The sequence below is a fragment of the Eretmochelys imbricata genome, chromosome 18, assembly GCF_965152235.1.
Source record: "Eretmochelys imbricata isolate rEreImb1 chromosome 18, rEreImb1.hap1, whole genome shotgun sequence".
NCBI lineage: Eukaryota > Metazoa > Chordata > Testudines > Cheloniidae > Eretmochelys > Eretmochelys imbricata.
In genome coordinates this window covers 3,100,969-3,126,329 of record NC_135589.1, presented here as the reverse complement: position 1 = coordinate 3,126,329, position 25,361 = coordinate 3,100,969, and the positions used below count along the sequence as shown (strand labels likewise).

The following is a 25,361-nucleotide window of genomic DNA, read 5'->3' as shown; positions in this document are numbered from 1 at the left end:
TCGCAAGCACAGAGTCTGAGTGTGGCAAAAAGCCTTTTAGTAACAGAGAGAAACAATGTGGCATTATGTTGGGGAAACACCACCAACAGGATTCACAACACAACCCATGAGCGAAAACCCACCCCAAGCAAATTGGGTCGTGTCCTTTCCCTTTGGTTCTTGAGTCCAGCAACCCCAAATCACCCAAAGTTCCAAAATTCCAATGACCCAAAAGTCTCTGTCCCTGGTCAGGGCAGCCCCAGAGTTTGAAAGTTTATCCACAGAACTTTACCTCCCAACCTGGGTGGAGATCAGGGCAGGGGTGGGAAGAGAGGTAAGGGGCACATTACATGATCTGAAGCTGACCGCCCCACAGCTCCATAGGGCTCCGCTCCACTAGCTCTGCATCCCACAAGCAGCTCCCACCATCCCACAAACGGCTCCACCAGCCCATCCACACACTGCTCTGCTCTACGTCCCACAAGCAGCTCCCACCATCCCACAAATTGCTCCACAATATATCTTTAGGCTCCCCCACTACTTAACACAACACTCAGTGATTTCAGCTCTTAGTCAGTTCAGGTCTTTGGTGAATTCAGCTTGTAGTAGGGGAGCCTCAGTGCTGGTGTACCATTAGCCCGAAGTGAGCTCAGCAACCTGTAACTAGACTCCTAAAAGAATCAAAATTAGCTCTGATATTCCACAGTGGAGAGAGAAGGAAGTGCAACTAGCATATAAGGCCCTCACCAAGGGGCCCATACCACCAAATATTAATACTTGTCCTCAATCTCTCTCAATTCACAGAGTTTTGAAACCCATGACCCTTGCCTAGCAAGTGCTACTTAGTTGATGGTGAGTCCCTCCATCATAACAAAAGGCCAAGTACAGTTCCAAGCACAGTTCCCATAATCAGGGTAATAATTTATTCTTCTTGCCCCAATAACAGAGACACTGGGGATCCCACAGCAGCCAAAGTGACCATTTGGGCAGCTATGGCCTCATTCTAGGCGGGGTGGGTGTGCCTATGCAAATGAGATCGGCTCCTGAAGTTCTTTTCCACAACTTGCCACACCTCACCACCAGGTGTCAGGGTGGAGCTCATCCTGACTCTGCTTACACTTACAAGACCTGTTTTCTTCTCTATACATTTCTCTTCTTCACACAGGAGTCCAAGTTTCTGCTGTATCACATAGACCCTACGTTTTCACCAGTGAGTGATATCACCTGGTAAATACATTGTTAGAGGACCATCATACTTGCTTTGTACAATGTTCTACTCACCCAAAACCTTAATAACCAAAGAAATCCAAAGCTAGGGCATGACTATCAAATATTCCATACCACCTGCCCATCTTGTATGATACTGTCACTGACAGTACTTTCCCTTACACTTCCACTGTGCACTCACACAACACTGCAAAACCTTAACACCCACAGCAGCAACAGGGTCAGTGATATGGTGAGCAAAGACCCAACTGTTTGTGACAAGAGTATAAGCCCTCAGTGTTCCCCTAACTTGCACCCTGACTGCCATGTCCCCTCTGGGCATTGTGACAGCCAGAGAATAACCGAAGTTTAGAAATACAGGAATGCCACAGTCCATCCCTAGAATACCCCCTGGTATCAGGGGCTTCTGCTGGGTTGGGGTGCAGAGACACTGGCTAGCTCTGTGACTGCCAAAGAGGACCCCAATGCTAGGGTTATGCCCAGGGCACTGTGGGCAGGATCCTTATGGCTGTTTTGTGGCCACCAATGAAGTGAGACCATTGTCCAGGGTGATGGGAACGTCCATTCTGATTCTTGCAAGTTAACTTGGCATCTCAAGACTTGTCTGCTTAGTGGTGCACTCCATGTGTTTATTGGCCCAGTATACAGAGGTGGGTGTACTCTGGATCATACTTATGGGCTGGGATTGGACCTTGTCATGGTCAGCACACCATCTCCTCTGTGCACAGATCTGGTCTTACCCAACTCCTCTCAAAGCAGAACTGATTGCCTTGCTCTGCTCTCAGACTGTCTAGGAGTACTCTGGTTTCAGAATTCTCTGCAGGAAAATACTGCAGCTGATCTACCAGGCCATTGTGGTCATCATTTTATCATTGGCCATCACAGGTCCCATGTTCACAGCATCTTTGGGTACAGCTGACAAACAGAGAGACCTGCACTCGTCGGGAGAAGCATTGCTTAGTTTAGCTGGTTGTGGCAAAGACTTTTTGCAGTATATGTCATGGCTAAGGTGAAGGCCAAGCTGTCTTCTTAGGTGATGTCTACACCACAGCCTAAGTTGGCAAAACTTATGTCACTCAGGGGTGTGAACATTCCAACCCCAGAGCAACGTAAGTGTTTGAGTGCACAGCGCTATGTCGACAGGAGACATAACTTATGCTGCTCGTGGAGGTGGGTTTTTTATACTGACGGGACAGCTTTCTCCGGTCGGCATAGAGCCTCTTCACCAGACGTGCTTCAGCAGTGCAGCTGTACCGCAGCAGCGCTGTACGTATAGACACGGCCTTAGTTAGAATATCCATACAGCGTAGACCAGTGGAACTGTCTCATTCTAATCATTGCCCTGTCTTGGGCCTTCCATTTTGGTGAAGGAGAGAGAAAAAATTGTGCAGAAGTAGCTCTACGACTGTCTGGAAGCTTTTAATATACTTGACTGATCTGTGGTCTGGTTACAGTCTGTGGGAGCCAGGTATACTGTGTAGAGGATGCTGGAGCTTGGAACTCTTGTTGGAGCTCCAGAGAATGGAGTCAGGATCATCCATTTGCTCCAGCTGTTGCTGGAGGAAACTAGGTGGTAAAGCAGTGTTTATAGGAATGGGGTGGGAACGGTGGTTGTAGCAAGCTGGCATTGTTTTGTGGATTGGTTAGATACTGACAATTACTGGCAGTATGTGGACAATATTGATTTTAATTATGTTTTACTGATGTAAATGCAAGCTTAGACAGTGAGTGCATGTTATCAATAAATATCCCAGGAGCTGCAGCAACTGCTTTAGTTAAGATTGCATAATAGTTTCCATACATAAGAATTATTTGCATAACAGTGACATCGCAGCCCAAGCCGCTGATAACACTCTCCCAAAAAGAAATATATAGAAACTAGGTAAAACTGAAGTTTAACTGGTTTCAGAGTAACAGCCGTGTTAGTCTGTATTCGCAAAAAGAAAAGGTGCCACAAGTACTCCTTTTCTTTTTTTGAAGTTTAACTGGAACCCACATAGATTTCTGGGGAATTCTGCACATAAACCAGCAAGCCCGCCCTCCCCCCAAAATTAACCCACTGATAGAAGCTTGGCTCACTCTGCTGGTTACACAAATGGCTTCCTACTCACAGCCTAATACTAACACCCTTGGAAATCTTAAAAAGCAAGAAAGCCATCCGTTCAGATGATGGAAGCAAAGTCACAATGAGAAGAGAGAAAGATGTGTTATCATCTACTAGATTCATCAGAATGCATCCAATGAAGTGAGCTGTAGCTCACGAAAGCTTATGCTCAAATAAATTTGTTAGTCTCTAAGGTGCCACAAGTACTCCTTTTCTTTTTGCAAATACAAACTAACACGGCCGCTACTCTGAAACCTAGATTTATGTTGTTTGTCTGCCATCTAGTGGAGAAAAGACAGGGGAGGGAATGCCAATTCAGTGAAAATATTCTCAGCAAAATAGAGTTGCAATCCCATGGCCATAGGTCACTAATGATTTAAAAGACTTGGTGACCAAGATCTTTTTAAAAGTGACATTTTGGGTGCCCAGAGACACCTTAAAAAGGCCCTATTTTCAGAGACGGCTGAGCACCCACTCTTTGAAAATCAGGCCCTTCAAGGTGTCAGGTTGGGCTTTCAAAATCACTAATCAATTTTTAAAGTCTTGGCCCTTGATTTTCAAGTACTGAACAACTCAGAGTGAATATCAAAAAGCACAGCAAGAAATATAAAGACAGGGTAAATTCCAAGCAAATAAACCTACAGTTAATTTAGTACAAGGTTCAGAAAACAAGTGCTTAAAAGTTACAAAATTCCAAATATAAACTGAGAACACACAACCTTAGCTCTGCCCAGTAATGCAGAAATACTTCCAACCCTTGTTGCTGGTGATACTCAATTTTATGTATTTTTTTAATTTAGAGAATATCACTAATAAAGCTTTAGAACAGTAAAAAGTGAAAGAATTCTAGAAATCCAATTTCCTTACTATTTATGCTGTTTATTCACTTTTTACATTTCGTTCAGATTGGATTATGGCAATCACAGAGTTTAAGGCCAGCAGGGACCATTAGATCACCTAGTCCAGTGGTTTTCGACCTGTGGTCTGTACACCCCTGGGTCCACAAACTATGTCTAAGGGGGTCTGTAAAAAGTGCCTATAAAAATAAAGTTTCAGATCCCAGAAAAGGTATTCTGTTTTTCTGATCAATGAAAGTCTGTGAATATCTCCATCCACGGGTCAAAACCTTGGCAGTGTTGTCATTCTCATAGAAGCCCAAAGTTTAGCACCCTTTCTCGCACTGCGTCAAATGCCGTGCTGAGCACATGCAGCATTTATAGCTGAATTCTGTTCAGTCAGTTTTCAGCTTAAGACTTTTATGGTTGGGGTCTGTGGACCACAGGATGAATTTCCAAAGGGGTCCACACCTCCATTTGAAATTTTTTTAAGGGTCCGCAAATGAAAAAAAGTTGAAATCCAGTCTGACCTCCTGAATATCCGGTCCTTAGTACTGCAATGTTGAGGCTTCAAATCCTGCAGGTAAATATTTACTTGTTTAATAACAACTGTTTTCATTGACATTTTTTAAATTATGGAAACTTTCTGATTGTTTTTTATAAAAACTCATTTCTTGTAGTACACTGTGACCCTGAGCCAGCCTCTCCCAGCTGGCCTGTAAGCTACCTCCTCCCAGCTCTGCTGAAACTGGCTGCAAAGGCCTCTCAAACAAACAAAACTTTGGGGGCATGTGGGGGGAGAACCCATCACGATGTAAGCAGTGTCAGGATGAGCTCCACCCCGACATCTGGTGGTGAGGTGTGGCAAGTTGTGGAAAAGAACTTCAGGGGCCAATCTCATTTGCATAGGCACACCCACCCCGCCTAGAATGAGGCCATAGCTGCCCAAATGGTCACTTTGGCTGCTGTGGGATCCCCAGTGTCTCTGTTATTGGGGCAGGAAGAATAAATGTTATTACCCTGATTATGGGAACTGTGCTTGGAACTGTACTTGGCCTTTTGTTATGATGGAGGGACTCACCATCAACTAAGTAGCACTCGCTAGGCAAGGATCATGGGTTCCAAAACTCTGTGAATTGAGAGAGGTTGGGGACAAGCATTAATACTTGGTGGTATGGGCCCCTTGGTGAGGGCCTTACATGCTAATCGCACTTCCTTCTCTCTCCACCGTAGAATATCAGAGCTAATTTTGATTCTATTAGGAGTCTGGTTACAGGCTGCTGAGCTCACTTTGGAATAATGGTGCACCAGCACTGAGGCTCCCCTACTACAAGCTGAATTCACCAAAGACCTGAACTGACTAAAAGCTGAAATCACTGAGTGTTGTGTTAAGTAGTGGGGGAGCCTAAAGATATATTGTGGAGCAGTTTGTGGGATGGCTGGAGTGCCTTGTGGACAGGCTGGTGGAGCAGTTCATAGGACAGCGGGAGTTGCTTGTAGGACGCAGAGTGGAGCAGTTCATGGGACGGTGGGCGTTGCTTGTGGGCCACAGAGCAGAGCCGAGTGAAGCAGTTCGTGGGGTGGCAAGCAGAGTGGAGCGAAGGCCTATGGAGCTGTGGGGCGGTCAGCTTCAGATCATGTAAGGTGCCTCTTACCGCTCTCTCTCTCTCCCCCCCCCCGCCCACCTCCACCCAGGTTGGGAGGTAAAGCTCTGTGGATAAACTTTCGAAGTCTGGGGCTGCCCTAACCAGGGACAGAGACTTTTGGGTCACTGGACTTTTGGGACTTTGGGTGATTTGAGGTTGCTGGACTCAAGAACCAAAGGGAAAGGGCATGCCCCAATTTGCTTGGGGTGGGTTTTTTTTGCTCATGGGTTGTGTTATGAATCCTGTTGGTGGTGTTTCCCCAACATAATGCCACATTGTTTCTCTCTGTTATTAAAAAGCTTTTTGCTACACTCAGACTATGTGCTTGCAAGAGAGGAAGTATTGCCTATTGGAGGCGCCCAGCGGGGGTGGTATATATTTGTCCCAGGTCACTGGGTAGGGGCTCAAGCCGGTTTGCATTGTGTTATTGGAATGGATCCCCAAGATATTGAACCCGGCCCTTGTTGCTACCAACTCTGACGGGCAGAAGGGTTACAACAACAAAATGTTCTTTTCTCACCAGGAATCCCTGAGGGGGTGCTGTTTTCACAGTGCTCCTCCACAGCTTGGAAGCAAAGTCAAAGCAGCTTGGTCTTAGGGCTTGTCTACACTACCAGCCAGATCTATGGGCAGCGATCAATCCAGCGGGGGTCGACTTATTGTGTCTAGTATAAACGCAATAAATCGACTGCCCATTGCTCTAGCGTCAACTCCGCTACTCCACGTCAACGAGACGTGCAAGGGGAAATCGATGGGAGAGCGTCTCCTGTCAACACACCACAGTGAAGACACTGCTGTAAATAGATTTAAGTACGTCAACTTCAGCCATGTTATTCATAAAAAGAAAAGGAGTACTTGTGGCACCTTAGAGACTAACCAATTTATTTGAGCATAAGCTTTTGTGAGCTACAGCTCACTTCATCGGATGCATACTGTGGAAAATACAGAAGATGTTTGTTTTTATACACACAAATCATGAAAAAATGGGTGTTTATCACTACAAAAGGTTTTCTCTCCCCCCACCCCACTCTCCTGCTGGTAATAGCTTATGTAAAGTGATCACTCTCCTTACAATGTGTATGATAATCAAGGTGGGCCATTTCCAGCACAAATCCACGGTTTAACAAGAATGTCTGAGGAAGAGGGGGAGTGGGAGGAGGATTAGGAAAACAAGGGGAAATAGGCTTGAATAGAGACTGGGAGTGACTAAGTCATTATGCAAGGTAACCTATTTCCCCTTGTTTTCCTCCCCCCCCCTTCCTCAGACATTCTTGTTAAACCCTAGATTTGTGCTGGAAATGGCCCACCTTGATTATCATACACATTGTAAGGAGAGTGATCACTTTACATAAGCTATTACCAGCAGGAGAGTGGGGTGGGGGGGAGAGAAAACCTTTTGTAGTGATAAACACCCATTTTTTCATGATTTGTGTGTATAAAAACAAACATCTTCTGTATTTTCCACAGTATGCATCCGATGAAGTGAGCTGTAGCTCACAAAAGCTTATGCTCAAATAAATGGGTTAGTCTCTAAGGTGCCACAAGTACTCCTTTTCTTTTTGCGAATACAGACTAACACGGCTGTTACTCTGAAATATGTTATTCATGTAGCTGAAGTTGCGTAAATTAGATCAATTTCCTCCTCCCCCCACCCTCTCCCCCGTAGTGTACACCAGCCCTCATTCTCCCACTTCCAAGCCTGGGAGAGGTTAACAGACCCTCCTCTTCCTACCAGAGTCTCTCTCCCTTATGAGGAGGAAAGAGGCAGGTTATATGCTGCCCTCCTTCCCAGAACCCATCCTGATTGGCTGAGAGAAGAGAGCTCTGCCCCCTCCTTCCCACATACTACAAGGCTCCTGGCCCCAGGCCCTAAACAAAACAGTAGCCTGTGGTTTTCCCAGATACCAGCTGTCACCCCAAGACCACACCCTCTCTCTCAGCATCTGCCTCAATCCTTCCCGGGGTCTATAGGCCCCAGAACTCCTGGAATGGGATAGTCTGCCTGCCCTGCCTAGGAATTCCCCCCTGACTTTAAAGGGCCAGTATACCATTACACACCACCATACGTTTACACTCTCCTCAGAGCAATCCCATGGTCCTGCTCTCCAGACTTTACCGGGGGAAAATAATTGCATTAGTTTCCCCAGGTTGGTACCAGGCTGGAAGGACAAAGGGCTGTAGGTCCAGTACCAGCAGGTGATTCCACTGTTTATGTCTTTCATAGCTCCGAATCACCATAAAGGCATGTGACCAGTAACTAAAGTGACTGCCCATGAGGCAGTAATGTAGCATACCCACTGCCCTCTGAACTACCAGGCATTCCTTGGTGGTGGAACTCAGAGTTTCTCCAGGCAAAAAGCTTGTGACTTTAGTATAAGACAGAATGCTCCCCTTCAAACTCTTGTGAGAGAACAGCCCTCAAACCTAGTTGTAACACAAATGAGTGATCAGAATCGGGGAGTGTAACATTATAGTCTGGGAGCATAAAATGTCTTTCAAATTACTGAGGCCTCTTTCAAGCTGATCAGTCCCATTCACCAGTTTTGGCAACAACTGCTTCATCAGTTCAGTTAATGGAGTCTCTAGGACAGCAAACTGGGGTACATATAGTCTGTAATATCCTGCTAACTGCCAGAAGTGCCCACAGTTGCTTCTTTGTGGTAGAAACTAACTGATTCTTCAGAGCCTCTACCATGGCCTTCAAGGGCTGAATGCATCCATTCCCAGCCTAGCATCTTAGGTATTTTATTCTTGGTTCCTGAATCTGCACTTTTTGGGTTGGTTGTGAGCCCAGCTGTTCTAACACATAATCCATGAATCACAGGAATGTGGCAGGTGCTCTGTGCAGCACAAGAGGCGCCAAGGGGAACTGAAGCAGACCAAAAAAAGGGGTGGCAAAAACAGTCCCTCTCTAGAGATTCTGGTGTTAGGGGGGAATCTGCTGGTCACCAGATCCAAGGCTGGTGTATTCTTTTTAATACGAGCATTTCAGAGAGAACATTTTTTCTATATAAATATTACTTCGGTGTCCTGTAACCAAACAGCCTGCTTTAAAGCAATGTCATAGCCCCAATGGAAACAGACCTGCAGGGTCTGATTCTAAGCTAGACCTGCTGAGGCGATCATGGTTGATACATGGGGGATTGCAACCCACCAAGTGATCCAAGAGTGGGAAAATGGGGTAGAATTACCCCAAGAGAGGTGAGTGCCCAAGACCTAGAGGGGACGCATTCAGAGGTACAGTTTGCCCCATAACTGTGACAGGCTCTAGTTAAAAGAAAAGGAGTACTTGTGGCCCTTAGAGACTAACAAATTTATTTGAGCATAAGCTTTCATGAGCTACAGCTCACTTCATCGGATGCATCTGTAGCTGACAAAAGCTTATGCTCAAATAAATTTGTTAGTCTCTAAGGTGCCACAAGTCCTCCTTTTCTTTTTGCGGATACAGACTGACACGGCTGGTACTCTGAAACCAGGCTCTAGTTAGATTCTCAAGGTCCCAGAGTGACCAGTTTTTCCATCATCCGAAGGATGCACTGCATTATAATGGTTCTGCAAGAGGGGGAACCCTTCCATCCTTAACTATGAGATCCAGCTCTCCTTGTGGTCACTGCCCATACAAAAATATGGGGAAAGTCCCGTGGACATGTGGGATACCTCACAGATTGCAAAGAGGAGATAATGGCAATAACCTATCCCCATCTTTTGCATCTGTTTCCACAAGTTTCTGGAGCATTAATTTCAGGGTGCGGGGAAATCACTTCATCAGTTGGTCTGTGATACTGGTGGGTTTTACCTTCAGTAGCCACCAAACCTTTTAACATGTGGGACACAATGTTAATTCTCAGCCAGTAAGGATCTCTGTGGGCAACTCTACCCAGGAGAGCAGGGGTGGCCAACCTATGGCTCCAGAGCCACATTCGACTCTTCAGAAGTTAATATGTGGCTCCTTGTATAGGGACGTGATCGTTCCCCTCTATTCGACATTGGTGGAGTACTGTGTCCAGTTTTGGGCCCCACACTACAAGAAGGATGTGGAAAAATTGGAAAGAGTCCAGCGGAGGGCAACAAAAATGATTAGGGGTCTGGAACACATGACTTATGAGGAGAGGCTGAGGGAACTGAGATTGTTTAGTCTACGGAAGAGAAGAAGGAGGGAGGATTTGATAGCTGCTTTCAACTACCTCAAAGTGGGTTCTAAAGAGGATGGCTCTAGACTGTCCTCAGTAGTCACAGACGACAGAACAAGGAGTAATGGCCTCAAATTGCAGTGGGGAAGATTTAGGTTGGATGTCAGGAAAAACTTTTTCACTAGGAGGGTGGTGAAGCACTGGAATGCGTTACCTAGGGAGGTGGTGGAATCTCCTTCCCTAGAAGTTTTTAAGGTCAGGCTTGACAAAGCCCTGGCTGGGATGGTTTAGGCGGGGATCGGTCCCGCTTCGAGCAGGGGGTGGGACTAGGTGGCCCCCTGAGGTCCCTTCCAACCCGGATATTCTATGACAGGCACCGACTCCAGGGCTGGAGCTACAGGCGCCAACTTTCCCATGTGCCGGGGGTGCTCGCTGCTCACCCCCTGGCTCTGCCACAGGCCCCGCCCCCTCCCCTGAGCCTGCCGTTCCCCCACCCCTCTCCCCCAGAGCCTCCTGCATGCCATGAAACAGCTGATCGGGAGGTGTGAGGAGGGAGGGAGAGGTGCTGATTTGCGGGGCTGCTGGTGGGCGGGAGACGCTGGGAGCAGGTGTGGGAGAGCTGCTGGGGGCTGCTGACGTATTACTGTGGCTCTTTGGCAATGTACATTGGTAAATTCTGGCTCCTTCTCAGGCTCAGGTTGGCCAGCCCTGCAGGAGAATATTTGCCACTATAACTTCCTCTAGGTGCCACTCACTGGCATTCAACATGATGCACACACCCAGCACGTTTCCTTGTAAATCCCTGACCAGAAAGTGGGCTAACAGTGATTTTGTCCCATCCTAGGTGATGTAGGCTTGACAAAGCCCTGCCTGGGATGATTTAGTTGGGGATTGGTCCTGCTTCGAGCAGGGGGTTGGACTAGATGACCTCCTGAGGTCCCTTCCAACCCTGGTATTCTATGATTCTATGATACACAAGACACAACATGTTTCAGCTGTAAGATTTTCCCTTCGTAGTAGTGAGGGTTCTGGCAGCTGGTATCTCCCTCAGTCTGCAAGTTCTGGTCTATTCAACAAAGCAGGTCATTCTCCAATGGGAAGTGGGGGTAGTCTGCAGCCTTCCCATCCCCGCCAGCTGGAGATATGCCTCTCTCACAGAGGTGTCCACTTGTTGCTCAGCCACTATGTCAAAAATTGGCCAGAATGTGGTGTTTGGTCTACTGGTCCCTCTTGTACCCCTGTGGTAGCCACATTCTCCTTGCCCTGATCAGTGGAAGTACTTCCCCTTGTCCTCGTCTGTGATGGTCATTTCATTTTCCCTTCCCTAGTGTGATTCAAATTCACCCTGGCTGTCCTGCCTTCCATTACCAGCTTCTGGACTTCCAGGGACAGAACCAAACTTTACAAAGATCTGAGTCCAGCACGGGGAGTGCAAGCATAAATCCCTCAGGTGGGCTCTCTCCTTCTTGTCTGGGTCCTGACTGTAGGGCAATAGCTGAATCTAGTAGGTCCCAGAAATGTTTCCAGTCTCATCCAATCACCATCAACCTGGGTAAGGTTCTTGAGATTTCTACCAGAATCTCCTCTTCACAATTCACCATCCACATGGCTACAATAGGAGTGAGAGAAGGCTTTGCATCTCCAAGTACAAATGAAATAACATATGTGTTTAGCAAGTGGTCTGCTAGTATCAGATCCCCTCAGACTGGTGTCTGGCTACATCCTGAGTCCACTAGGCCAGATGTAGTTTTCCCTTCATTTTGGAGAGGCAGCAGAAATCCACTAGGTGCCTTATCTGATACACATACCATAAAGCTACAAGTCTGCTCCTGTCCTGAAAAATCTTGCTCCATTAGTAGTCAGAATTTCTTTATCTATTCAAGCCAACTGCACCAAAAGTACTTCCTGAAAGCCTCAGGTTGTCAAGAGCAGGGCAAAGAATCAGGCTACTGACACCTCTCCACTCTCTGCTGCACCCTGTGTAAATGCAGCACAGAAACTGCACCATTATGTATGCATCACTCCCCTTTTATTCACTAATCCAACACACACCAGTCACAAAAAGAAAAGTTAAGAAAAACTGCAGCGGGCTATGAAAGGTATTTAAACACAATATTCAGCAGAATTACAAAGAAAAGCAGTCACTAAAAAAGCATAAAATTGTCCCTGCTGGAAGTGATCGCAGGGGTTTAGGAAACAGGAACATTACTCACAGAAACTGAAATATGAATACAATAATTATATTAAACATAATTAAGAAGCTAACATAAACTGACATTGTGAAATTGTATCATCATCGATCAGGGCTGAGAATACCATGTCACTATTAGGTCTTTCAAAGTTGTTTTTAAGTAAACTCTGAGCCTGATCCCAGTCTGACTGAAGTCAATGACAAAACTCATTGGCTTCAGTAGGAGCAGGATTGGACCCCTTTTGGTTAACTGAATAAATATAGCAACTTTGAATGTCTGTTCTAAACTGATTTAAAATTTAATTTTAATGGTATAGAATACAGGCAGGGCAGAAAAGGTGGGGGAGTTGCATTGTATGTAAGAGAGCAGTATGACTGCTCAGAGCTCAAGTATGAAACTGAAAAAAAACTTGAGAGTCTCTGGATTAAGTTTAGAAGTGTGAGCAACAAGGATGATGTCGTGGTGGGAGTCTGCTATAGACCACCGGACCAGCGGGATGAGGTGGATGAGGCTTTCTTCCAGCAACTAACGGAAGTTACTAGATCACAGGCCCTGGTTCTCATGGGAGACTTCAATCACCCTGATATCTGCTGGGAGAGCAATACAGCGGTGCACAGACAATCCAGGAAGTTTTTGGAAAGTGGAGGGGACAATTTCCTGGTACAAGTGCTTGAGGAACCAACTAGGGGCAGAGCTCTTCTTGACCTGCTGCTTACAAACCAGGAAGAATTAGTAGGGGAAGCAAAAGTGGATGGAACCTGGGAGGTCGAGTTCAGGATCCTGACACAAGGAAGAAAGGAGAGCAGCAGAATACGGACCCTGGACTTCAGAAAAGCAGACTTTGACAACCTCAGGGAACTGATGGGCAGGATCCTTTGGGAGAACAACATGAGGGGGAAGGGAGTCCAGGAGAGCTGGCTGTATTTTAAAGAATCCTGATTGAGGTTACAGGAACAAACCATCCCAATGTTTAGAAAGAACAGTAAATATGGCAGGCGACCAACCTGACTTAACAGTGAAATCCTTGCTGATCTTAAACACAAAAAAGAAGCTTACAAGAAGTGGAAGCTTGGACAAATGACCAGGGAAGAGTATAAAAATATTGCTCAGGCATGCAGGAGTGAAATCAGGAAGGCCAAATCACACCTGGAGTTGCAGCTAGCAAGAGATGTTAAGAGTAACAAGAAGGGTTTCTTCAGGTATGTTAGCAACAAGAAGAAAGTCAAGGAAAGTGTGGGCCCCTTACTGAATGAGGGAGGCAACCTCGTAATAGAGGATGTGAAAAAAGCTAATGTACTCAATGCTTTTTTTGCCTATGTCTTCATGAACAAGGTCAACTCCCAGACTACTGCACTGGGCAGCACAGCATGGGGAGGAGGTGACCAGCCCTCTGTGGAGAAAGAAGTGGTTCGGGACTATGTAGAAAAGCTGGATGAGCACAAGTCCATTGGGCTGGATGCATTGCATCCAAGAGAGCTAAAGGAGTTGGCGGATGAGATTGCAGAGCCATTGGCCATTATCTTTGAAAACTCATGGCAATCGGGGGAGGTCCTGGATGACGGGAAAAAGGCTAATGTAGTGCCCATCTTTAAAAAAGGGAAGAAGGAGGATCCTGGGAACTACAGGCCAGTCAGCCTCACCACAGTCCCTGGAAAAATCATGGAGCAGGTCCTCAAGGAATCACTTCTGAAGCACTTAGATGAGAGGAAAGTGATCAGGAACAGTCAGCATGGATTCACCAAGGGCAAGCCATGCCTGACTAATCTAATTGCCTTCTATGACGAGATAACTGGCTCTGTGGATGAGGGGAAAGCAGTGGATGTCTTATTCCTTGACTTTAGCAAAGCTTTTGATATGGTCTCCCACAGTATTCTTGCCAGCAAGTTAAAGAAGTATGGGCTGGATGAATGGACTATAAGGAGGATAGAAAGCTGGCTAGATTGTCGGGCTCAACGGGTAGTGATCAATGGCTCCATGTCTAGTTGGCAGCTGGTAGCAAGTGGAGTGCCCCAAGGGTCAGTCCTGGGGCCGGTTTTGTTCAATATCTTCATAAATGATCTGGTGGATGGTGTGGATTGCACCCTCAGCAAGTTCGCAGATGACACTAAACTGGGAAGCGAGGTAGATAAGCTGGAGGGTAGGGATAGGATACAGAGGGCCCTAGACAAATTAGAGGATTGGGCCAAAAGAAATCTGATGAGGTTCAACAAGGACAAGTGCAGAGTCCTGTACTTAGGACGGAAGAATCCCATGCACCGCTACAGACTAGGGACCGAATGGCTAGGCAGCAGTTCTGCAGAAAAGGACCTAGGGGTTACAGTGGAAGAGAAGCTGGATATGAGTCAACAGTGTGCCCTTGTTGCCAAGAAGGCTAACGGCATTTTGGGCTATATAAGTAGGGGCATTGCCAGCAGATCGAGGGACTCTATTCGACATTGGTGAGGCCTCATCTGGAGTACTGTGTCCAGTTTTGGGCCCCACACTACAAGAAGGATGTGGAAAAATTGGAAAGTGTCCAGCGGAGGGCAACAAAAATGATTAGGGGACTGGAACACATGACTTATAAGGAGATGCTGAGGGAACTGGGATAGTTTATTCTGAGGAAGAGAAGAATGAGGGGGGATCTGATATCTGCGTTCAACTACCTGAAAGGAGGTTCCAAACAGGATGGATCTAGACTGTTCTCAATGGTAGCAGATGACAGGACAAGGAGTAATGGTCTCAAGTTGCAGTGGGGGAGGTTTTAGGTTGGATATTAGGAAAAACTTTTTCACTAGAAGGGTGGTTAAGCACTGGAATGCGTTATCTAGGGAGGTGGTGGAATCTCCTTCCCTAGAAGTTTTTAAGGTAAGGCTTGACAAAGCCCTGGCTGGGATGATTTAGTTGGGGATTGGTCCTTCTTTGAGCAGGGGGTTGGACTAGATGACCTCCTGCGGTCCCTTCCAACCCTGATATTCTGTGATTCTAATTTAGACATACATTCTGTCTACCTAGATAATTGTATATTACACAGACTTATCTATAACATCTAGTTCTTAAAGTACAAGAAGAAATCACTCTTGTTTCCTTGCAGGGCAGCACTCAACCAGCTTCCCTGAATAACCTCTAGCCCTGACACATGTTACAGCACAAATACCGAAGCGCTTTCAGAGAAAGGAGAGAGGGATTACCCTGCTGGAGTTGCAGTTGTGTAAACTCAATTCTGAGTTGTTCATTTTCTTTTTCAAACTCAGTGGTGAAAGCGTCTCGCTCTGCTGTGAGACTACGGACATGGCCCACATAATGCTCCACCTAGAAACAAAGAGAGCAACAAGATTTCAAACTTTGGATGTGTGACTTTCATTTACAAACAAGTCACTAGCATCACTAGCTCACACAGTACCCTTGAAGAAAAGGAGTACTTGTGGCACCTTAGAGACTAACCAATTTATTTGAGCATACAGTATACACCCCAATGCACTTCTGCCGGGAAGAAATGAAACACTCACAGAGAAGTTTTCAGAGTAACAGCCATGTTAGTCTGTAGTCGCAAAAAGGAAAGGAGTACTTGTGGCACCTTAGAGACTAACCAATTTATTTGAGCATAAGCTTTCATGAGCTACAGCTCACTTCATCGGATGCAGCATCCGATGAAGTGAGCTGTAGCTCATGAAAGCTTATGCTCAAATAAATTGGTTAGTCTCTAAGGTGCCACTAGTACTCCTTTTCTTTTTACTCACAGAGAAGCATTTCTTTGTGTTCTTTAAATGTTTAAGGATTTTATGACTACAAAGGCTCTATTCATTTCTCTCTCCTGGTGGGTCACTAAAATCGACTGAAAGGCCCAACATTAGGGATGTGACGTTCCCCTGGTGTTATCTGGACTGGTGATCTGCTAGGTCACTCCAATCCTTGACTCTGGGAGCCAGCCTTACCTTGGCTCTGCTGTGAGAACTCCCACTCCTGGGCTGTTCACGCACAGCCTCGAGCATGTAAGCTGCTTGGATTGTGCAACTGAATGACACTAGTCAATATCTCTAGTCCCAGACACAACCCTAGGAACCTCCATCTTGCAGTGTCCAGTTATGCCTGCTGGATGCTGCAAGCTTTTATGAGTTTGTCAATTTAACAAAGAAATTGATATGCATTAGGCTTGTTATCCCAAGGGGAGTTTCTGACATGCTCCAAACAAAATGCACTGCTTCAGGTAGAACAAACAAACAAATTTATTAACCACAAAAGATAGAATTTAAGTGATTATAAGTCAAAGCACAAGTCGGATTTGGTCAAATGAAATAAAAGCAAAACGCATTATAAGCTGATCTCAGCACTTGCAGTGTCCTTACAAACTTAGATGCTTCTCACCACAGGCTGGCTGGTTGCCCTTCAGCCAGGCTCTCCCTTCGATCAGCGCTTCAGTCGCTTGGTGGTGATGTCTGTGGACGGAGGTAGGAGAGAGAGGAAGAGGATGGCAAACATCCCTTTTATCATGTTCTTTTTTCCCCTCTTGGCTTTGCGCCCCCCGCCCTTAGGGTCAGGTGAGCATTAACTCATCGTAGTCCCAAACTGTCTAAGGGAAGGGGACTGACTCACTCGAGAGTCCAACAGATCCTTTGTTGCTGCCCAGGCCAGAGCGTTTTGTTCCTGTGAGGCTAGACTGGGTTTGTCCCATACATGGGCTGATGAGGTGTGAACTGCCCCTCTGTTCCTGGAGAGTTTTGCCTGGGCTTGTTTTAAGCCATGAGGACAAATTTCAGCCTCATAACTATATACATGAAATTACAACCTATAACATTACTATAACAACAATGCTCAGTGCATCATGAGCCTTCCAAAGACACCCGACATGACAAACTTTGCACTGGATACCACACAATCATTTTATAAGGATAAACATGGGGATGCAGGTGTTCCTGCAACGCAAAGAGTGTCACAAGGGAAAGGGAAATAGCCTAGGGAGGCGCACAATGGCATGGACACCAAAAAACCCAGTGTGTGTGTATGCATGCGCCTTTTTGTGTGTATCTGTGTGCGTGTTTTAAACACACAAAAGCTTAAGTTACTAGCTAGCTAACTATGAAAAACAGGACGCAAAGAGGCAGCCAAAGGACAGAACTGATGGGGGGAGCATTGACCCTGCACTATACTCCAATCAAACTGAAGCTTTGGCAGCCAGAAAGAGTTGAAGTGGGTTTAGAGCCACCCGCCAAACCCCATGTAAAAGGAGGAGATGAAGAGTGAGTGGCCCCAATGGGTGATACATTCTAGAAGATTCTGAGCATGTAGACCAGGCCATATTTGTGCCAAGAATAGGGGTCCATATGTACAATTTCCATTCAAAGCAGAATGGGGATCACCCACATATAGGGAGTAAAAATAAGCCTTATAATGGAACATTGATTGCAGCCTTAACTATGGAGTTATGACCAGCTTGCTCCTCTAATTAGGCTATGTGCGAGATGGAAAGAACCATTGATTTTCAATGCCCAGAGTGATCTGTGGGGCTGTTACAGCCATCTTGTACTTGTCAACAGCACAAACTTTTTATATGGAATTAAATGAGTCACAACCTTGGACTTTTCCACAAGTGCCATTTTCCATAGCCACTTCCTCACTTTGAAACCCGTGAGCTCAACACAAAGCTTTTTGTTTTTAATTTCTCCTGTGTTAATTAAAATGGTAAAAATACCAAAACAAAAACCCTTTGTAAACAAAGAGTTAAGATTTCCCAGGAACAGCTCCAGAATGCCAAGTTCAACATAACTCAAACTTCAGAAAACCAGCAAATACAAAGTAAAAGTATATGCCCATGTACCCTTAACTCTGTCCCCATCCTCAAGCTGGCAGCTGCCACTGGGAGTTACTTCATGCACTGCAGCTGTATTCAGTGTGAGAGCTGTAGTTGTAGTGAATGGTTTGAATGGTGGAGGTGTTGGTGGGGCAAGTTGGTAGAAGTGTGTTTTTGAGCTGAGGAGACGGGAATTCGTTTGAGGAGCACCACAGAGCTGTGACTGATTTGGGGTCCAGCCCGTATGTGCGAATAAAGGAAAGGCAGGTATGTGTATCTTGAGAATGTAGCCTGCATCATCTTATTGCAAAATTGTGTAGATTGTCTCAAGACACCTGCTCCACTCCCCTCCTGTGCCTTCCCCCAGGAATTGTTAGTAGGGTGGGATATGAGAGCAGTCCATAGGTTTAATGATGGGTAAGGGAAAGTATAGGTTTAGATGGTATCCTATGTGAATTAGTAGTTTAATTTCACAAGTGCAGTATTCTGTCAGGAGAGTAGGCTAAGTGTTTGAGTGCAAGGCAGGTGCAGGTAGCTCTTTTCCTTCACAGTGAAAAGGCGGAGACAAGCATGTGTGATATGGAACAACGCTCAAAGAGGGCAGAGTTATGATAATGTGGGCGTGTACCTTAACCCTGTATTTCCTAGTTTACAGCAATGCTTTCCTTCATCTCTTGGGTATTCAGGAAAGTGGTAACATCACAGAAATATTGCCCAATGTTATCTATACCAAACTGTCACGTGACTCTGGACACTTAACTGGTGGTGCCACAGAGAGTAAGATAGCTAAATGCCCAAGCAACTAATTGAACTCCTGCTGCTTAAACCTATGCTGGACTTTGTAATCTTTCTAAATACATTTTGACATTATCCATTAGATCAGTAAAAAAAGCACTATTATCCCTAATTTAGAGTAACTCGTATGCAATCCACTGCTAACTAGCACTGAGTGATCAGATCATTAAAATGAATCCATTTTTAATTTTATCCTGATAACAAACCATGCTCATAGAGAGAAAAGGGCATCCTCTAACAATTGGAAGTCAAATACTACTGAGGAAAATAGAAAGCCGCATAAACTCTGTCAAGTCACGTGTAAAAGTATAATTACGCAGGCCAAAAAAGAATTTGAAGAGCAACTAGCAAAAGACACAAAAACTAACAGCAAAAATTCTTTAAATACAACAGAAGCAGGAAGCCTGCCAAACAGTCAACGTGGGTGGCCACTGGACAATTGAGGTGCTAATGGGTCACTCAAAGAAGACGAGGCCATTATGGAGAAGCCAAATCAATTCTTTGGATCAGTCTTCACTGCAGTGGATTTGAGGGAGATTCCCACATCTGAGCCATTCTTTCTGGGTGACAAATCTGAGGAACTGTCCCAGACTGAGGTGTTGATAGAGGAGATTTTGGAATGAACTGATAAATTAAACAGTAATGAATCACTAGGACTTGATGGTATTCGCCCAAGAGTTCTGAAGGAACTCAAATATGAAATTGCAGAACTAGTAAGTATGGTATGTAATCTATCATTTAAATCAGCTTCTGTAACAGATGACTAGATGATAGCTAACGTAAACACCAATTTTTTAAAAAGGCGCCAGAGGCAATCCTGGCAAATTACAGGCAAGTAAGCCTAACTTCAGTACCAGCCAAATTGGTTGAAACAATAGTGAAGAACAGAATTATCAGACACATGGCTGAACATGATTTGTTGGGAAAGGGAAATCATGCCTTCCCAATCCATTAGAATTCTTTGAGGCTGTCAACAAACATGTGGATAAGGGTGATCCAGTAGATATCGCGTATGTGGCCTTTTAGAAAACCTTTAACAAGGTCCCTCACCAAAAGCTCTTAAGCAAAGTAAGCAGTCATGGGATAAGAGGGAAGGTCCTCTCCTGGATCAGTAACTGGTTAAAAGTGAAATCATAATGGAAAGCACAAATATTCATAAAGATTACTCTAATGTCAATTAGCTCTTACCTCTCTCATTTCTTCTGCTTGCTGTTGTCTAAGGTCCTCTAAATCCTGACTAGCAGACCGTAACTTGTCTTCATTACGCAGGAATAATTGCCAAACATAACAAAGTTGTTCATCTGCAGAAGCTGAAGGGTCAATTCCTTCTTCCTTGAGCCTCTCAAGTATGTCTTCCACCTGTACTTTTTCCTGTTGGAATAAATCATCAAAATGTAACCTACTCAAACATCTAAAACATTTCCTCCTGGGAAAGATTTGTGTGGGCATAATATTTCTGAACCAGTAAAAGTTAAGTTGTAATTAATGTGCACTTAATGGCAGTGCAGAAAACAAATAAAACTAATGTGATGGAAGCATATGACTCCCAAAGGTATTTAATCATATCAAATTTGATGACTCTTGTTTGATGAGAGGGATTTGGGATGTGAGGATCCTTGCCCTTATGTTCCGTTATGGGAAGTTATACAAAAATATACCATAGAGATGACCAGACTCACGTACCATATACTTGTTTGGATTCTATTCCAAAACTCAAGGATTTCTGTAATCACTTAATGATGGCTGATAGCAGCTCCCAGCTAATCAATTTTGGAAATTTTAAAGAAAGACAGGTGTTGCCTGATCTATTGATTGTATGTTAATCAGTATTCCCAAGTTAGCATTCTGTGGTTTGGAAGGGTTCTGCTTCAAGATCAGACCCAGTGTTACTGTGAGGACCCTGATGTGCATGCGAAAGCCACTCAGAGGCCTCTTGACTTTGTAATGTTTTTTTAAGACAATTAGCAAAATCACAAACACTCCAATCCAGCAAAATGGGTAGAGATAATACAGAATGGTTGAGACGTCCTGCAGCAGAGCATTTGTATACCCTCACCATCCCTTGTGGAAATCTATGATCAATGAGACAGGTGAGCCACGAGTGGTCCTACCTCTGGCATGCCAAGAAGATCCCAAGAGGGTAGGCTATTATAGGGTTACATGGCAGCCATGAATATTCATAAAGATGTCCGGCATCCTCTATCCATAGTTAAACTTCCTCACCCCAATAACGTTGAGAGTGCTCTCCTCTGATATAGTTATCATATATATGTTATTATGCCATTTACCTCAAGCTTATTAGCATATATGTCAATTGGTTGCCATCACATTCTTGTGGTTGAACATCTGCTGATGTTCCTATCCTAAAATATCCAAAACTAGAATCAACTGGCATCCAGCAGTTACCTATCAGTTTAGTCATACTTGTTCATTACAACATTCTATCTTACGATATCTTATGATCCAGGGTTACTCCTGGTTAGCTGTTTATGCTAAGACTTATGCTAAGGCTTTTGGGCCTTATGCTTCAATCTGGCTAAGCTACTAGTCTTTGAAGACTGCAGGCTTCTTGCACTACTTATTAACTTATACCTAAGCCTCACCTAGCAAATACCTATATCTATTTGCTACAGAGACAGCTCTACATTAAAATTTGGGCAGTTGTTCAAAATGTACTTGAGCAATACTTAGTCCTGCCTTGAGTGCAGGGAGCTGGACTAGATGACCTCTCAAGGTCCCTTCCAGTTCTGTGATTCTATGAATACACTGGGGTCACAGTCCCTTGTTAAATGGGACTGATATAAATCACTTCCATGTGTTTCGCTCAGCCTACCTTCTCCAGGTTTAGCTGCTGCAGCCCACTTGCCCGCTTCAGTCAAGGCCCACACGGGCTTTGTCTAGACTGGAAAAACCCATCCTGCTAGAAAATGTTTTAAATTAGACATTTCCTATCTAGCCCAATGTCAGGCACCACTTTGCCCTTAGCGTGAACAAGGCCAGTCTAGTCCATATGTAACGGCAGCTGTCCCTGGTTAAATGCACAGTAACCTCGAGGGGAGCAGTGAAATGGATTAAAACCTGGAGGGAACAGGGAGCGGAGAGCAGAAGAACCGGATCACTCAGCACCAGGGCTGGAGTGATGCCAAGGGGCAACGCCAGCGAAGGGCTGAACCAGCTGACAACAAAGTTATCTGCGAGACAAGGTGGGTGAGGTAATACCTTGTATTGGACCAACTTCTGCTGGGGAGAGACACACACTTTGGACCCACACAGAGCTTGGCAAGTCTGTAAGACTGATGGGCAGGCCAGGACCCCTGTAACAGGTGCTGGAAGAGCCCACAGCTCTGGGAACCCTGGAGCCGGCAGGGAGCCCAGGGTTGACCGCAGTCAGACATGGGGGCGGGGTGTGTGTGTTTGCAGGGTGATGCCAGGGCCAGAGGGCCCCACGTGCAGCTAATGCCGGGGCGGGGGTCCCAGGGGCAGTGCGATGCCAGGGCTGGGAGAGCCCGAGGGGGCCTGGGTGCAGCCAATGCCAGGGCCGGAAGGGGCGGGGTGCTGCCAGGGGCATGGGGCCCAGGGACAGCGCGATGCCAGGGGCGGGGAAGCCCGAGGGGGCCTGGGTGCAGCGCGATGCCAGGGGCGGGGAAGCCCGAGGGGGCCCGGGGAGGGCAGGGTGGACCCAGGGGCAGGGGTCCCGGGGCCAGTGCGATGCCAGGGCTGGGTGAGCCCGAGGGGGCCCGGATGCAGCCAATGCCAGGGCCGGAAGGGGCGGGGTGCTGCCGGGGGCCCCGGGGGGTCGGCGAGCCCGAGGGGGCTGGGGGGGGGGGGCCCGGGGGGTCGGGTGAGCCCGAGGGGCGGGGGGCCCGGGGGGTCGGGCGAGCCCGAGGGGGCTGGGGGGGGGGGCCCCGGGGGGTCGGGCGAGCCCGAGGGGGCTGGGGGGGGGGGCCCCGGGGGGTCGGGCGAGCCCGAGGGGGCTGGGGGGGGGGCCCCGGGGGGTCGGGCGAGCCCACAGGGGGCTGGGGGGGGGGCCCCGGGGGGTCGGGCGAGCCCACAGGGGGCTGGGGGGGGGCCCGGGGGGTCGCGCGAGCCCACAGGGGGCTGGGGGGGGGCCCGGGGGGTCGCGCGAGCCCACAGGGGGCTGGGGGGGGGCCCGGGGGGTCGCGCGAGCCCACAGGGGGCTGGGGGGGGGCCCGAGGGGGCGGCGCAGAGCTCTCCGTTAGCTGGGCTCCCACGGGGAACGGCCTGAGGGCCGCACCGCGGAGGGGCCCCGGGCAGCGGCGGGAGCGGCCCCCGGTCCCGGCTGAGGGCTCGGGGCGGCCGGGGCCAGTCGCTGTCACTCACCCGCGCGGGCTCCTCCATGCGGCGGGAGCGGTAGGCAGCCGCGGCCGCTCGGGCCCCTGGGACAGCGCTAGGGACAGCGGGGGGGGGCGGGGCTACGGGAGTCATGGCAACGGGACCTTCTCTTCTGCTACAGCCGAGAAGCTCTGTGTCTGAGCGGCGGGAGTCATGGCAACGGGCCGAACCATTCTCAGCCTGCGGGGGTCAAGGTCCTGCCGCCTCCTGTCTGCCACAATCAGCTGGCCCCGCCCCCTGCTTTTGGCTCCAGCCTCCACCCCCCCTGCGTGTCGGGGCTGCAGCCCAGCCCCCTGGGTCAGACGGCCCCTCCCCCCCATAGCTCGGCTCCGGATGCGCTGCCCCGTCCCACGCCCCCTGGACATTTGGTCCCAGTCCCCAACTCAGCCTCCTTCACTCTGAGGGTCATGCAGCTCCTAGGGACACCCACACAGCCCTTCTCTGCCAGCAAGGAGTAGGAAGCGTTTCCCTTTGAGTAATAAGGCCCCAGCCAGGAGTGGGTTGCATTGTGCTATGTTTACAGGAAGTAACTAATTTATTTTTTAAATCATATCATTTGAAACAATCAAGCTGTACACATAGCTAACGGCTGTAGCCCCCGGGGGCAGTGGAACACTTTGTTGAGTGGGGTACTGAGAGCCATTGAACCAAATTGTAAACGCTGTATATGATGGAAACCGCTTCAAGCCGGGGGTGTGGCTGCACGTCCTGTACGCCCGAGTTCCAGCAGCTATGGTAGCCCCATGGTCTCAGCGTCACCCTCATCCTGCCTTCCATACTCACCAGCAACCACACACCACACCACACAACCACGAACCCCGGAACCTATCCTTGCCACAAAGCCCCTTGCCAACTGCGCCCACATATCTATTCAGGGGACATCATCACGGGGCCTAATCACATCAGCCACAGTATCAGGCTCGTTCACCTGCACATCCACCAATGTGATCTATGCCATCATGTGCCAGCAATGCCCCTCTGCCATGGACATTGGTCAAACTGGACAGTCTCTACCTAAAAGAATAAATGGACACAAATCAGATGTCAAGAATTACAACATTCATAAACCAGTCAGAGAACACTTCAATCTCTCTGGTCACTCGATCTCTGACCTAAAAGTCGCTATATTACAATAAAATAAATATATTACAATAAAAAAATATATTCAGAAACAGACTCCAATGAGAGACTGCTGAATTGGAATTAATTTGAAAACTGGATACAATTAACTTAGGCTTGAATAGAGACTGGGAGTGGATGAGTTATTACACAAAGTAAAACTATTTCCCCATGTTTATTCCTCGCCCCCCCCCCCCCCGACATTCTTGTTAACTGCTGGAAATGGCCCACCTTGATTATCACTACAAAAGGTTTTCTTCCCCCGCCGACCCACCTCCCCGCTCTCCTGCTGGTAATAGCTCATCTTAAGTGATCACTCTCCTTACAGTGTGTATGATAACAGCCATTTTTTCATGTTCTGTGTGTATATAAATCTCCTCACTGTATTTTCCACTGAATGCATCCGATGAAGTGAGCTGTAGCTCGTGTAAGCTTATGCTCAAATAAATTGGTTAGTCTCTAAGGTGCCACAAGTACTCCTATTATCTCTATTGTTTTTTACATCCTTTGTTGCATCAGATTTCAAAGCAGACTGACTTATCTTTGTGGCAGGCCTTGCAGAATTATAGTATCTTTTAAAGTTTACCAACCTCCACCTATGCTCTTGGATTCAAATACTTCCTCACATTATACCTTACTCACTGGGGTCCTAATTCTATGCCCATTGAAGTAAATGGGAAATTTTTGGCTCTTTGCAGAATCAAGACACCTATCAAAACCCAGGGCTGGTGCTGACGACTTAGCTTGTATGGAGAACAGGAGTACTTGTGGCACCTTAGATGTTCCATTCTACCCATCTGATGAAGTGGGCTCAAAAGCTTATGCTCAAATAACTTTGTTAGTCTCTAAGGTGCCACAAGTACTCCTTTTCTTTTTGCGAATACAGACTAACACGGCTGCTACTCTGAAACCTGTCATTATGCAAGGAGTACTTGTGGCATCTTAGAGACTAACAAATTTATTAGAGCATAACCTTCGTGAGCTACAGCTCACTTCATCGGATGGATAGAATGGAACATATAGTAAGAGATAGATAGATACATACATACATACAGATAAGTTGAAAGTTACCATACAAACTATGAGAGGCTAATTAGTTACCAGCAGGAGAAAAAAACTTTTGTAGTGATAATCAAGATGTCCCATTTAGACAGTTGACAAGAAGGTGTGAGGATACTTAACTTAAGGAAATAGATTCAATATGTGTAATGAC

General features: G+C 46.8%; 1 protein-coding gene across 1 annotated transcript in view; it reads right to left on the bottom strand.

Moving 5' to 3' along the window:
- Window positions 1-23,082, bottom strand: part of CCDC30 (coiled-coil domain containing 30) — a 136,047-nt gene extending 112,965 nt beyond the window's left edge. The window contains exons 1-3 of the mRNA XM_077837566.1: window positions 23,018-23,082; window positions 19,865-20,047; window positions 15,285-15,405 (exon numbers count right to left, since the gene is read on the bottom strand). Coding sequence (XP_077693692.1) covers window positions 15,285-15,405; window positions 19,865-20,047; window positions 23,018-23,035 — 322 coding nt within the window. The 5' untranslated portion in view covers window positions 23,036-23,082. The remainder of the gene's footprint in view (window positions 1-15,284; window positions 15,406-19,864; window positions 20,048-23,017) is intronic.
- Window positions 23,083-25,361: the final 2,279 nt, after the last annotated feature.